At 42.2% G+C, this 14,078-nt stretch overlaps 1 protein-coding gene across 1 annotated transcript in view; it reads left to right on the forward strand.

Annotated features, from left to right (window-relative positions):
• LOC138736266 (PH and SEC7 domain-containing protein 1-like) overlaps positions 1–14,078 on the forward strand; it is a 165,283-nt gene that overhangs the window by 46,965 nt on the left and 104,240 nt on the right. The window contains exon 3 of the mRNA XM_069885488.1: positions 5,434–6,460. Coding sequence (XP_069741589.1) covers positions 5,531–6,460 — 930 coding nt within the window. The 5' untranslated portion in view covers positions 5,434–5,530. The remainder of the gene's footprint in view (positions 1–5,433; positions 6,461–14,078) is intronic.

A 14,078-nucleotide genomic window follows, 5' to 3' on the forward strand; every position in this document is an offset into this window, starting at 1 on the left:
TATCACAGAGTGATGAGAAATGCATCAGAGATCAATCCACAGGAATGTAAGAGTGTCAGAAAGGATCACTGGGGTTTCCTTCTCTGCAACCCCCTCCCCACCCCCCCGCCGGCAACTTTGATGTGATCTACTGGGGTTGTTGTCTGAAGAGGATGCGCAAAATCATTGAGAACCCCTTCCACCCAGCATCTTTCAGCTGCTCCCATTGGGGAAGAGATACAGGAGAATCACAGCCGGCCGCACCAGGTTTAGGAACGGCCTCTTCCCATGGGCAGTTAGAATGCTGAACGATCGAAGGATCTGCTCACAATAAAAATTTGAGACCATCATATTTACAAAGCATTATTTAGGAATATTGTTACAAATTAATACTTGTTCTGTATATATTGTATGTGTTGTGTCTGTGTGTTTTGCACTGAGGACTGGAGATCACTGTTTAATCGGGTTTTACTTGTGCAATCAGATGAAAATAGACTGGACTTGAAAAGCTGTTTCTCCACCTAATAGTTCTTGTACGTTCTCCCTGTGACTGCCTGAGTTTCCTCTGGATGCTCCGGTTTCCACCCACACCCCAAAGATATGCAGGTTGGTAGGTTTTCAAGCCTCTATCAATTACTTCTTGGATGCAGGTGTTCGGTCGAATCTGGGGGGAGTTTTATAGGAAAAATAGGAAGAATAAAATTAGCTTTGTGCAAGTGAATGCTTGGGAGCTGAAGGTCATTGATCTTTGCTGCATTAGAATCTGCTTCTGTGACCAAACTAAGAAAATGGACAATGGTTTGGACTGAAGAGGCATGAGTTCAAATCCCATCATGGAGAATTTAAAAATTCGAGATTATTTTATTGTCATGTAATAAAATAGAAAATGTGATTGTGATGGGATCTGTACTATCACCAGTGTGTATATGTACATATGTACAGATGGTAGTGTAGGATGACTGTGATTGGCTGAGTGTAGCCACACCTACTGGCAGGTCTGAAAGGATTCCTCCTAGCCAGACCAGGTCATTCTGGACTGGTTGACCTACTTGTGATATGCTCCAGTCTTTTAGTTAATAAAAGCCTTAGTTTGGATCAACAAGTCTTTGGTTCTTTTGACGCACTCTACATGAAATTTCTTTTCGTCTACTGTAAGGCAGACAAAGATTTGCTATCAGCAGAAATTGCCCAGAGCGGGACCCCTTACAGTCAAAGAGAGAGAACCAAAATAGAGCCTCCCCCTGCTCCCCCAGAGTCGCTGAATGTCTATCGCTTTGCCTCCAGCACTCCTGCAGCCATCCAATCTCCAGATGAATTCTGCTGTCACTATCAGGAAGTCCCCAACACCCTTTCAGATTTAGGTTCCGATACCTGGTATCCCTTCGGCCAGTAACCAGCCATTCTCCAGCAGCCCACAGCCTGGTGTGAGTCCTTTGACTGCAGTCACCAGCAGCTTGCAAACTGCTTGGGTTCCTCATCTCAAGTAACCAATAGCCCGCTACCTGTGCATTCTTCAGCTTCAGAGCCCCTCACTGGTCTGCCAAGGTGGTCACCATCTCGTAGGGTTGTCTCCTCTCCTTCTCCTTCTCAAACTGGGGGGTGGGGGGGGGGGGAAGAGAGAGAAGTCTCTCTATTTTCTAGTTCCCTGCACCAGTCCTCTGCATCTCTGGAATCTGCAACCCCTCGTGGCCACTGCCGATCACAGGCCTTGCCATCTTGGGCCAGACCCCGCGGTCACGGGATTTTAAAATAAAACACCATCAACTCCTTTAATGGGTTGCTTAAAGCCTGTACAGAGCCGACAGCAGACTGGGCAGTTGGACCCCATGGGGGAGTGCTGTGTCTCCGCTCCCTGCTCTTCATGGCATCAGTAGCAGCTCTGGCAGTGCCACCATTTTGGGTTTTTTTTTTAAAGTCAATTTATAAAACAAATCTGGGATTATAAAACAATATAAGTAATGTCTAGATTATTATAAAAATCCTTCCAATTCCCCAATAATTTTGGGGAATGAAATCCAGCAGTGTAAATCACATCTGACTTCAGATGCTGCAATATGATTGATCTCTCCCTGTACATGATGGCTCTTAGTTCAACAGCAATAAATCCTAGATATTCCAGCAATACCTCCGTGCTGTGAATGGGTAAAAGATGAAAATTTGGACTGTTGTCCTCAAAGATAAATGTCAGTCATTTTGGAGCAATGAATTACACCTGACACTCAATGCTAAATCCTGCAGAGTTCTCACCTGCTCTTCCCCACCAGCACAGTCCCCCGCTGCTATAAGCAGGTAATTCTTTTACAGAGCACAGATTGATGTGGGGCCAATGCAACTTGATCCTGAACTGCCACTGCATCTGATCCATCGACAGTAGTTGTGTTCTGAGGCGAGAGAAGAAAATGATCAAAAGAGGAGTGTATGTCATGCGTTGCCCCATTTTTCTTGGTCAAGATAAATGCCTGCAGTTTGTGAACCAAAAAGTTTTTAAATGTGGGTGTGTTTGATTAATTTTGGCAGGCCTCCATTCTCATACTGTCCATGTCTGTAAATCAGCCCCTCCCTCCCCCACTGCCTCTCTCTCTCTCTCTCCAACTATTTTTCTCCTGAGCTACATCTCCTCTCACGTGGCCTGCAGATATTAATCAGGATTAGGTCAGCTTCAATTGCAGCTCATCCTTGTGGACATGGTGTAAACACTCTGGGGAGAGGGGGCAGGGGCGGTATTCAGGGCTGCATCCTTGGTGTACGTCATCTCTGCCAGGCAAGGTATAGCACCAAGGGCCAGTCACGGGTTACGTGACTGGGCGTAAAGTCAGACCGGTCACCGACAGGTGCATTTTAACACTAGAATTTAAGTGACTCCCATGGCAACATGTTAACATAGGGTCTGGAAATCAACTCTATTTTGTTTTGTGACCAAGAATAGTCTGTAAATGGCTTCCTGGACCTTGGAGATTTGAATCGGCATTTGTGTGGGAAGGTGTTTCATTTAACTCACTACAGGTGCCAGCTGTCTTGATGATTGCTGATTGGGGTGAAAGAGAGAAGTTGAACCTTAAAGGGAAAGGTAGGTCAACAGTGAATTTGTCCGCTTGGGTTCAGTATTGAATTAGAAGTGTTTGTGCTTTAATTTGCAGGCGGCAGGTTTATGTTTTCATCCATCCATTTTCCCCTTCATATGCAGACTCCCTCCCACACAACGTCCTGTCCCACAAGTTTGTGTTGTCAAATATGCCTCAACCTGGCTTGAAACTGTCTATTTTTCATTCCCCAACCCATTCCCATACTGACGCATCTTTCCATACTCTCATGCACTACTCAACTGAGACCACTTACAAAATGGGGGAACAACTCTTCGCATTCTGCCTGGACACCCTCCAAATGGATAACAATGACATTGACCTCTGATTAGCCACCCCATCCCTATTTCTTTTTTATTCTAGCTCTGTCACTTTCCTCCTGTTTTGTGTTCTCTCTCTCTCTCTCTCTCCTCTTCTCTCTCTCTCTCGCTCTCTCTCTTCTTTCACACAGCTATTAAAAGACAGGATTTAACTGCTTAATATACCTGTATAAACACAACGAATGGGGGGTGGATCATTTTCATCCCATTAATTAACTGCAAGGTTAGTAGTATCAGACTATTTCATATTGGCTCCTGTCTAAAAGATCTCACTGACCCAACTTGGATTGTTGCCCTTGGTGAGAGGGTCCAGTACAGTGGTTCTCCACCTTTTTCTTTCCACCCACATACCACTTTAAATATTCCCTATGCCATAGTTGCTCTGTAATTAGTAATGGGATTGCTTAAGGTGGTATGTAGGTGAAAAGAAAAAGGTTAAAAACCACCGTTTTAATCGTACCTAATTGACTTATAATGTGCACGGTTTCCTAAGGAAATGGGCTAATGACAATTTTTCTCAAGCAAAATATTTGAGTAACAATTGTGTCTGGAACAGTGATTCTTCCCTTCCCACTCACATACCACCTTAAGCAATCCCTTGCTAATCACAGAGCACCGATGGTATGGGATATGAGTGAAAAGAGAAAGGTTGAGAACCACTGGTCTAGAACAGGAGGGCACAACTTCAGGATTAAAGGCCATCCACTTTGAACAGAGATCCATTGGAATTTCTTCAGTCAGAGGGTGGTGAATCTATGGAATTTGTTGGCACAAGCGGTTGTGGATGGCAGTTCATTGGTTGTATTTAAGGCAGAGATTGATAGGTTCTTGATTAACCAGGGCATAAAAAGCAATGGAGAGAAGACCGGGCAGTGGGGCCTTGAGAAAATGGATCATCTCATGATTGAATAGCAGCCAGACTCAATGGACTGAATAGCCTGTTTCTCCTTCTATGTCTTGTGTTATTCCTGTATCAGTTCTCTAGCCAGGCAGCACAAAAAGCAAAGTTGTACACAGGCTAAAGGCAAGAGGTACTGCATGGACAAGCTCCCCACCTCATGGCTTTTGTCTTGGAAGTGAATCTTAAGCCCAAACAGTGATCTCTCCTCAATATTTTTCATCCTCCTCAGAGGAACTTAAAGTTTAGCATATTCTGTGTGATTTTATTAAAATAGAGATGAATTTACAGGACAATAAAGTGAAATAAGAATGAACTCCACTCGATCAGGTGAAGTGGTGTAACAACCCATAGGAATCTTCTGGACATCACCAACTCTTTGGTACAGTCACGGTTGTAGGAAACAGGGCAGCTATTTTGTGCAGATCTGGCAGCCAGATACAACAGAAAATGGGATTCAAGACCCAAGGTTTACCTTAATTGGAGAATTTATATGTATGTGAATGTCATATTATCTCTGTATCGTCTATGTGTCTGTCTACAAATCATGTTGATCCATATGTGTTTTTCATGTTAAACCCTGGGTTTGTCATTGTTAATCTGAGTGAGCATGGGGTGGGGTGTGTGTGTGTGTGTGTGTGTGTGTGTGTGTGTGAGAGCACATGAGAGAGCTCATGTGTGTCTCTAATGTTCACTCAGTTCTTCAATGGTAGGCTGAGTGGAAAAAAATCTCATTGTCCAATGAGGGTCCAAAATGTCATCATTGTCATTTTGAGCTGTTGTGTTTGGCTCAATCTTGACTCAATTTGTCAAATGTTCTATTTCAACTGACCCATGAAGGTTTAGAGCAGCCATTCTCAGCAATTTTTCAGTTATGCCTCCCTTAGGACTCATTTATGGGTCCCTTTCCCTGTGAAGCAGTCACATTTTTGTTTCTTCCATACTTCTCTCCTACTGACTAGATAAAAATATCAAAAGTATCTGTTACGGGGTGAAAAGAAAATGAGGTTTTTTTACTTAAAAGTGCAGTGGCCCCCAGGGATGCTGTCAGGCCCCCGTTGAGATTGGCTGGATTTGAGTGTAACACAGTTATCAGTTGCCTGCTCGTGAACACGTTGACAATGTTCTTCACTGATCCACTTCTTGGAATTTCCAGGTTGGGGAGCCGATGAACCTGAAGGCAGGAAGGTGATTGTGGTCCAGTGGCTCCCACTGCCTGCCTTTTACTGGTGATCAGGTCGGATCCACGTTGCATGGCACAGGAGACTAAAGTCATGACTTTCTACATGGAGCTGAGAACTGGTCCCGCCAGGAACTGCATCATGACAGCTTCTGACTCGCCAGGGCGTGGTAAGCTGAACGCAGCTCAGTGTGATGCTGTTGTCCAATCGCCGTGCCAACTCTTGGCCAGTCCCTTGATCCCCAGATCCTGTATGCAGAGACGCAGCTTGCCACCTGACACCAGGATCGACTTCTTGGGCTTGCCCGGTGGAGACATTTCCTCGCTTGTCCGCACGCAGTCACAAACCAATCCCTTTTGGGAAAGGACACCCAGCACCCCAGGCAGGTCCACTGCTCCTACTTCCCCTGTGGGCACCCGGACACATTCCTTCTGCCCTTTTACCTTGGAGAGAACCACAAAGAAGGCGGCCATCAATGCTCAAGGTAGAAGCTCAGTGGTTACTTTCAGCTACATTGAAAAAGTGAAAGTGAAGACCATTGTTAATCCTTTGACTTCATCAGTGGTTCCTCAAGAAGCAAGACCTTTTTCCACAGCACAATTCTCGTCAGCTGGACATCAAAGTCCATTGCCTACACACAAAGTGTTGTCAGGTTTTATAACAAAACTGCCTCCAATGGGAAGTATAGACACAGTGACCCTGGGAACTTCTGGCAGACCTTCTGATGGAATGGGTTCAAACCAAGGCTTGGTTCACTTTGTTGGTCATGAAAGCCCAACGTGTCCTGATGCTCAAGATTCCTGCATTAGCTTCCAAAATGGGAACAAAATGGACCATGTGTTAACTTCAAAGCCAACAATGACCAGGAATCTGGACCTGGGAACAAATCCAATGACTGCATCCACTTTCAATGAAACATGTAGCAATAATAGTTTTGTATTCAGTCATAGTTCAGAGCTGTTAATTGGAAGAGAGAGTCCCAACAGTCGTGGCTACAAACAGGTACCTTCTTTGATTGCAACTATTTGTTTAAGTCTTGACAATTAAAATACAAATATTCAAACTATATTGACTGATTCTCCTGGGTTATGGTAATTGGGTTGGTTGCCCGTAAGAGGCTGGATGAATGGATTTGATTTGTGCTGTTTTATCACTGATTACACAGGACAACAAATTTTTTCAAAGGTGTGCTTTGTGAAAAAAATGTTGGGGATTATGATGGACAACTTGAAAGTGAACATAATTTCACACTCTCCGTATCACGTAGGAAGTTGGAGAAACATTAAATTAACTTTTATTGAATTTAGCCTGTTTAATTGCATAATGACGTTGACACATTGCGATAGTTTGACCTAAAAATGTTTTGCCACTAATTTTCATTTATACTCAGCATCTGATGCCTCTTGTGTCAGGGGCCAACAATAGTCGGCCAGCATTGATGGATTCCAATTGCCCAGATACTGCTTAACCATGCTTGCAATGTTCTGGTGAAACCTTTCACCATGTGCGTAACTGACTGCACCAAGATCGGCAGGGAACAAGTCCAAGTGTGAATGTAGAAAATACATTTTCAATGAAATGTTGCATTTCCTGTTTTTTGTATCCTTGAACCAGACTTAAATATAACAGGAAATCCCAAAAATAGGTTATTTCTAATAAACACTACATGATAGGAAAATTTTAAGGTGATTTGTGATCAGCAGCCCAAGATCCATAAAATAAACCCAAAAGTGTTCAGGAAGCCAAATCTCTGTTGTCCAGAGCCTCATAGTGCCATCATTTATCTTTAATCCTCATCAGAGCCTGAGAGATGTTGTTGAACACTTCAAATAATGGATAGAACTTGTCAAACCACAATGGAAATGAGTTTAAACATGCATGGGGAGTGCAGTGCTGAATTGATTGGCCTACTGACCTGGAGATGATGTTCTGGGTGGACAGTAGCAAAGGGTTCTATAGAGAGATAGGAGAGAAGAACACTTCCACTAGCTGAAGGCTCTTTGGTTCTGACCACAAACAGTGCATTCACCACTCATTCCATCCTCCTACAAATTGATTCAGACTGATCCAATGTATTCACCAGCAAACAAAGAATTGCTGGAGCAACTCAGTGGGCCTGACAGCATTCAGCGGTATAAGTGGACAGTCAACAGTTTGAGTCTATCGAGCCAAATGTGGAAAGGGGATGCATATCTAAAAAGGGAGAGTAATATCTGCCCCAGTTCACTTTAGTCTTAATACAAGGTCCTGTCCTGAAACATTAAAATCATATCATATATCAAGATTTACAGCACAGAAACGGGCCCTTTCAGCCCATGAGCCCCATTGACCTGCAACCCCAGGTATGTTTTTGAACAGTGAGAGGAAGCAGGGGCATTCAAGAAAAACCCACATAGAGCCAGGAAGAACATACGAACTCCTTTCAGATAGTGCCAAATTCATAGCTCACTGGCTGGTGTTGTAACAGCGTAGCGCTGGCCGCTACGCTAACTGTCACACCCACTGGCAGACCATTTCCATCCATGGATGCTGCCTGACCTACTGAATCCTTCTACCATATCTTTGCTCAAGATTCCAGACTCCGCAGTCTGTCTTCTCCAAAATATTCACCGTCTCAGCCACCATGTGACCTTCTTTTATTTTTTAAATACTTCATTTTAAAGTTTGCATACGTGTGTATATAATCCATATACATCCATCATTTTAATACAGGTTCTTACTGACAACAAAACCATAGTATACTCCCTGCCCTTAAAACTAAACCCCAAGAAAACAAATCAATAATTCCTTATACCTATTAAAAACATATCATAGCATACTCAAGAAAGAAATAGTTAAAAAAAAATTAGTCCTAGAAGTAATGGATTGTATTAAGGCAGGTCAGAGAGCACAGAGGATGAACTATCAAGTATCATTTATAATACCTGGCGAGGTCATGGGGGATGGCATGGAAAGACTAACCCACATTACCAATCTTGCATATGTATAAGCTCCATATTTGCAGAAAAGTATTCTATTTATTCCTTAAACTGTAGGTAATTTTTTCCAAAGAGGCGGATTTTGTATTTCCACATGCAGTCTATCTATTCCCAAGTAAGAGTCTGATTTCCAGGTAACTGCAATACATTTTCTTGCCATTGCCAATACTATTTTCACAAATTTCCATTGAGCAGGTGAAATAACTAATTTAGGTGTAGTCCCTTCAGCATTCCCTAACTAAAATAAATCATGATTTTGCAAGTATACAGTATAAGTAATTTGTTCCAATAATTCTCCTACTTTTACCCAAAATGTTCCTACTTTTAGACACATCCATATAGAGTGCAAAAAAGGTACCTTCCTCAATACCACATTTAAAACATGGATAAATCCAGTTTTATTTCATGCTATTCGAAACGTCCTGGGGGTTGTAGGTCAATTGGGTGGCATGGGCTCGTGGGCCAAAATGGCCTGTTACTGTGCTATATGTCTAAATTTTTTAAAAAGTAATTTTAAAAATGAAAGAGACAAATAGGTTCACAGAAAGCTTCCACAGGTAAAGGTTCTCGATCTGGTGGGACTGTGCTCTGAAATGACTCGGCAAACTGTCCAGTTCAAAAGTAGACAATAATTCCTGGTGTGAATTAATAAATAATATAACCCCTGAGGCAGGCTAAGTTGAGGTATTTGCCATCTTGGACATAACAGCCCACCTAAATTCAGGAATGAATGAATATCAGTAGATTCCATTCCATTTCAATCAGAACCATTTTTTTTAGAGCCACTCATGCCTGCTATAATTTTGGCTCAGTTATTTTGTACATTCTACTTTGAAGGGGATCTTTCACAGCTTTCCTCACAACATTTTACACAGACCTAACCTATCACGATAGTCTCACCTATCTGAGATATTTCCTTTTATTCCATACTTTTGTCACTGCCACATTTTTGATCTGTTTCCTGTCTATTTCTATTCCAATGGAGGGTTCTGGATCTGAAACAGTGACGTTTTTCTTTCCACGATAGCTGCTTTTCCTGCTGAGTGTTTCTACCATTTTCTTTTATTTAATCTGAGTTTGTGCATCTGCAGTATTTGGAGTTTCCTTCAAGGCTGTGCAAGGCCACTCTTTTCCTGAATTTCTGCCTTCACTTGCACATTGCTTTACATTGTTGTCTGTTTGCTGGGTTAACCATACAAGTGCTGAGTGCTCTGTCAACATGGCATGCAATGCGGGTGTGCACTACTTCAATTTTTCATTCTGTTAGAGTCAGGTAGACAGAACAATGTAGCACAGAAACAGGCCCTTCAGCCCCACTTGTCCATGCTTGTCAAGTTGTCCATCTGAGCTGGTCCCACTTCCCTTGTCCAGGCCAACCAAGTTGCCCATCTGAGCTGATCCCACTTTCTTGCACTTGGGCCAAAAGTCGAGAGTAATTGGTAGAGGTGGGTACAATTATAACATCTAAAACACATTTTGACATGTACCTGGATAGGAAATGGTCAGATGGATATTGATTTAAAAACACACCAAAATGCTGGAGGAACTCAGCTGGTCTCGCAGTGTCCAGAGGAGCTAAAGATACATCGCTTACATTTTAGTCCTGAGCCCTTCATCCTTGGCGTTCCCTGAGTTCCTCCACCATTTTGGTGTGTTTTTAACCAATATCCACCTGACCAGTTCCTATCCAGGTACATGTACAAATGTCTTTTGGATGTTATAATTGTATCCGCCTCTACCAATTACTCTGGCAGATCATTTCAGATGCCCAAACCCCTCTGTGTGAGGGGGGGGGGGTGGGGAAATTAGTAAAGATTTCTAACCTCACACCTTAAACCTGTGCTCTTTCTTACCCTGGGGAAGACTGCTGATCACCTTCTCTCTAACTCTGTTGTATTCTTTGACTGGCGGAGCAGAGTGTCCATGATATACCAGCAGCAAACAGTACACGAGGCAGAGGGGATGGGATTACCTGCTTGCCTTGATTGGTTGAGATATTTTCTAACGTGCGGATTTCTTACTTTACACTATCTTGAGTCTTTGTCTCAAAGAATTTTTAAAAAAATATATACACACATGCATAAAGGACTCATTGAATATATGTATATAGGAATATTTACAAATATACCAAAAAATTATATCCTTAAAATGCACATTAAGCCTCGAAATAGCCCGCCTGTACCTTAAGGGAAAGGAAAAGAAACAGTAGACAGAGGGGGGGAGAAGAGAAAATGGGAACGAGCTGGCATCAACATTTAATACAATCAAAAAGAAATAAAAATATTAAATTACTAACAAGGGATGAAAATTAAATATATAATAAATAGAAAAAAACTATCCAGGCATTAAAATAGTTCAAATAAGGCTGCCATATAAATATGAAAAGGTTATATTCATTATAAGATTAAGTAATTTTCTCCAGGGGTATCCAACTTGGCATTTCCATATTCCAACAATCAATTTGTAAGAGGAATTGGATTTCCACGTTAACGCTCGACATTTCCTCGCTATTGCCAAAATGATTTTAATAAATTTGGATGTACTTTTTTGGGAAGTTAACATTCATGACGGCCAAAAGGAACAACTGCGGATCAAGAGAGAAGTCCACCCCCATCATTTTCGTTCATGTTTCCCCCCAAATTTATCCAAAAAGGTCTTAATTTCATGCATAACCAGGTAGATTGCATAAAAATACCAATATCTTTGCCACACCTAAAACACAGATTTGAGATTTCAGATTTACTATTATGTAACTTTTGAGGTGTGATGTCTAGTTGATGTAAAAAAAAAGTTGAAATATATCTTGAATTAATAAGAGCTGTCGTACTATCTAAGCATAAATTTGACCACCATTGTTGATGAATGAAAATGTCCAAACCTGATTCCCATTTCTCCCAAGATCTATGTAACCCAATTCTGGGCTTTAGTCTTGGGGCACAAAATACATAGTAGAAATAAATTTCGTTGCATTCTACTTTCGAATGAGAACCTCCACGTCAATAATGATCTCAACTTGTCCCTTAAAAAGGGTCATAATTGGAGACAGTGGAAGAATGTTCTATTCGTCAAATTGTATTTATTTTTTTTAACTTCTCAAAAGACATGAATTGCTTCTGTTAATTGTAACGATCCAATGCCATTTAAGTACCAAGAGTTTGAAATAATTTTCTCGAAAGTCATGGGTATTAAATTATTTTGAAATAAAGGCGGCTTTAAGGATTATCCCTCTGTTAGTGACATAAATTGTTTGATCTTGTCCCAGACAAAAAATACATGCTTCAATAGAGGATCATTTGTTTTTCTCCTGATTAATTTAGAGTCCCATTTATATACAAATTCTTCTGCCATCTCTTCTCCAACCATGCACAAATTAATTGTAACACAGGCCATCTGATTTTTTTTTGAAGAAAAGGAAGCAACAAATCCAGTCTGTGCAGCTCAATAATATTTCTGAAAATCAGGAGGTTTTAACCCTACCAATTTATAATCCCAGCTCATTTTTTCCCCATGGAGATTCTAGATATCTTGCCTGACCATAAAAATAAATGAACAAATTCATGAAGCACTCACCACCGCTCCATCCAGTCAACTGCATTCTGTGCTCTTTGCATTGTCAAATTTTAGATATTTAGATGTAGGGCATGGTAACAGGCCCTTCCAGCCCATGCCTCCAAAATTCCCCCAATTAGCCTACAGTTAGTACAGCATTTAGTGCAAAGCAATTAGTGCCAGCAACCAGGAAGGTGGTTTGAAACTAACATTGTCTGTCAGGAGTTTGTACGCTCTCCCCGTGTCTGCCTGGGTTTCCTCTGCGTGCTCCGGTTTCGTCCCACCATTCAAAAATGTTCTGAGGCATGTAGGTTAATTGGGTGTAATTGGGCAGCTCGGGCTCGTGGCCCGAAAAGGCCTGTTACCGTGCAGTATACGTAAAATTAAACAAAAATTAAAACCCTTTGTATGTTTTGAAAGGTGGGGGGAACCCATGAAGACATGGGGAGAGCATATAAACTCGTTACAGACAGTGCTGCACTCTAACATGGGTCGCTGTAATTGTGTTGTCCCAAATCATGAAGTGAAGCAGGCCAGTAAGGTTCCACGCTTGCACCCCAGGCAGAAGCAGGTGGCTCTGACCAACTTCCACTCCCTTGAAGGGACCATAAACTCAAACAAGAGGAGATGCGGCCTGGGGCAGACACCCGTGAATGGATTGAAAGGCAGGTTCAGAATCCGAATTTATTGTTGAGAGCATGCCACGAAATCCATTGTTTTGTGGCGGCATCACACAGTGCAAACATTTATATAAACCACCTTACAAAATAAATAAATACAATAAAAAGTGGTTCATTCAGGAATCTGATGGCAGAGGGGAAGAATCTGTCCTTGTGCCATGGAGTGCTCTTCTTTAGGCTCCTGTACCACCTCCCAGATGGTGGCAGAGTGAAAAGGGTATGGTTTGGATGATGGGGGGGAGGGGTCCTTGAGGACTGAGGCTGCTTTCTTAAGTCACCGCCAGACTCAGTGAGGGACTGACTCTTTGTTCTATTTTCTTAAAATGGGGAACAACCTCATAAACTTATCAAGTTGGATCAAATGCTATATTTAGGCCTTGCATTGAGTTCCGGGCGATATTAGGGATCTATTTGTGGATTCTCCTGAAATGACCTCTCGAGCAGAGGATTGGCACTCTCATCATTTACCAACATAGACACAGAGCATGAAGTGAACACAGGGCAGTAAAGTTCTGATGATCCACTATTCAATTTTGGAATCCCAATGTCTTGATATCTGGTTCACCAAACAATGTTTCCTGCTTCCCCTTGAAACTCACCCAAGCCCCCACACATCTGCATCTGTCCTACTCCCATGGTTATCAGGCTATAAAATGGATGCTGCACTGTTTTAATGGAACCCATTTTTTTGTACTCGGCTCTTTGGTTTTGCTTTGCATTGCTAGTTGTACTCAAGGATAGGTTAACTGGCCTGGATAGCACAGCAATTTTTTTTTTCCTTGCATTTCCGTGACTTCTGCATGGTCGCTTTTTGCCCCTGTGCATTTGTGACGCTTATGCTGTCAAAAAATGAGAGTTTTCAAGTATTCCAGATTCTCGGGTGGATTTCTGGAATCCACATCCATATAATTTAGGAAACACTGGAGCCAGTAGTGCCCAGCAAGGTCCCTCTGACACCCATCTTAGAATTCTTGAATGAAGGACGTATTGCCTGTGATACCCAGATGTGTATCCTGTCCTTTCAAGAAAGAGCATGGGCTTTCTTGACGTGTACCTGCCTTCCAACAGTGCACGGCATTCCTTCCCTGGGACATCAACACACACGTTTGGTTGAAGTCTCTGGGACAAAATTTGAACCCACCAAGAGTCAGGAATGTTGTCCGTGGAGCCACACTTGACACGTGGACGTGAAGTGGATCTCCAGCTCAGGGTGACCAAAATGGAAGAGATGAGGAATAAGAGGGAAATTGCTTTGAATATCTTCAGGAAGGTGTTATTCTCTGTCAGGACAAGACACTCCCTAAATCAGTATTTCTTCCATCCCCATTTCAATCAACTCCTCCTCGTCAAGCCTTTTGCCATGCTTTTTTTTCCTTGCTTTCAGTGAAGTTCTGGAATTTCCAATTCTATTCC

The sequence above is a fragment of the Narcine bancroftii genome, chromosome 6, assembly GCF_036971445.1.
Source record: "Narcine bancroftii isolate sNarBan1 chromosome 6, sNarBan1.hap1, whole genome shotgun sequence".
In the NCBI taxonomy this organism is placed as follows: domain Eukaryota; kingdom Metazoa; phylum Chordata; class Chondrichthyes; order Torpediniformes; family Narcinidae; genus Narcine; species Narcine bancroftii.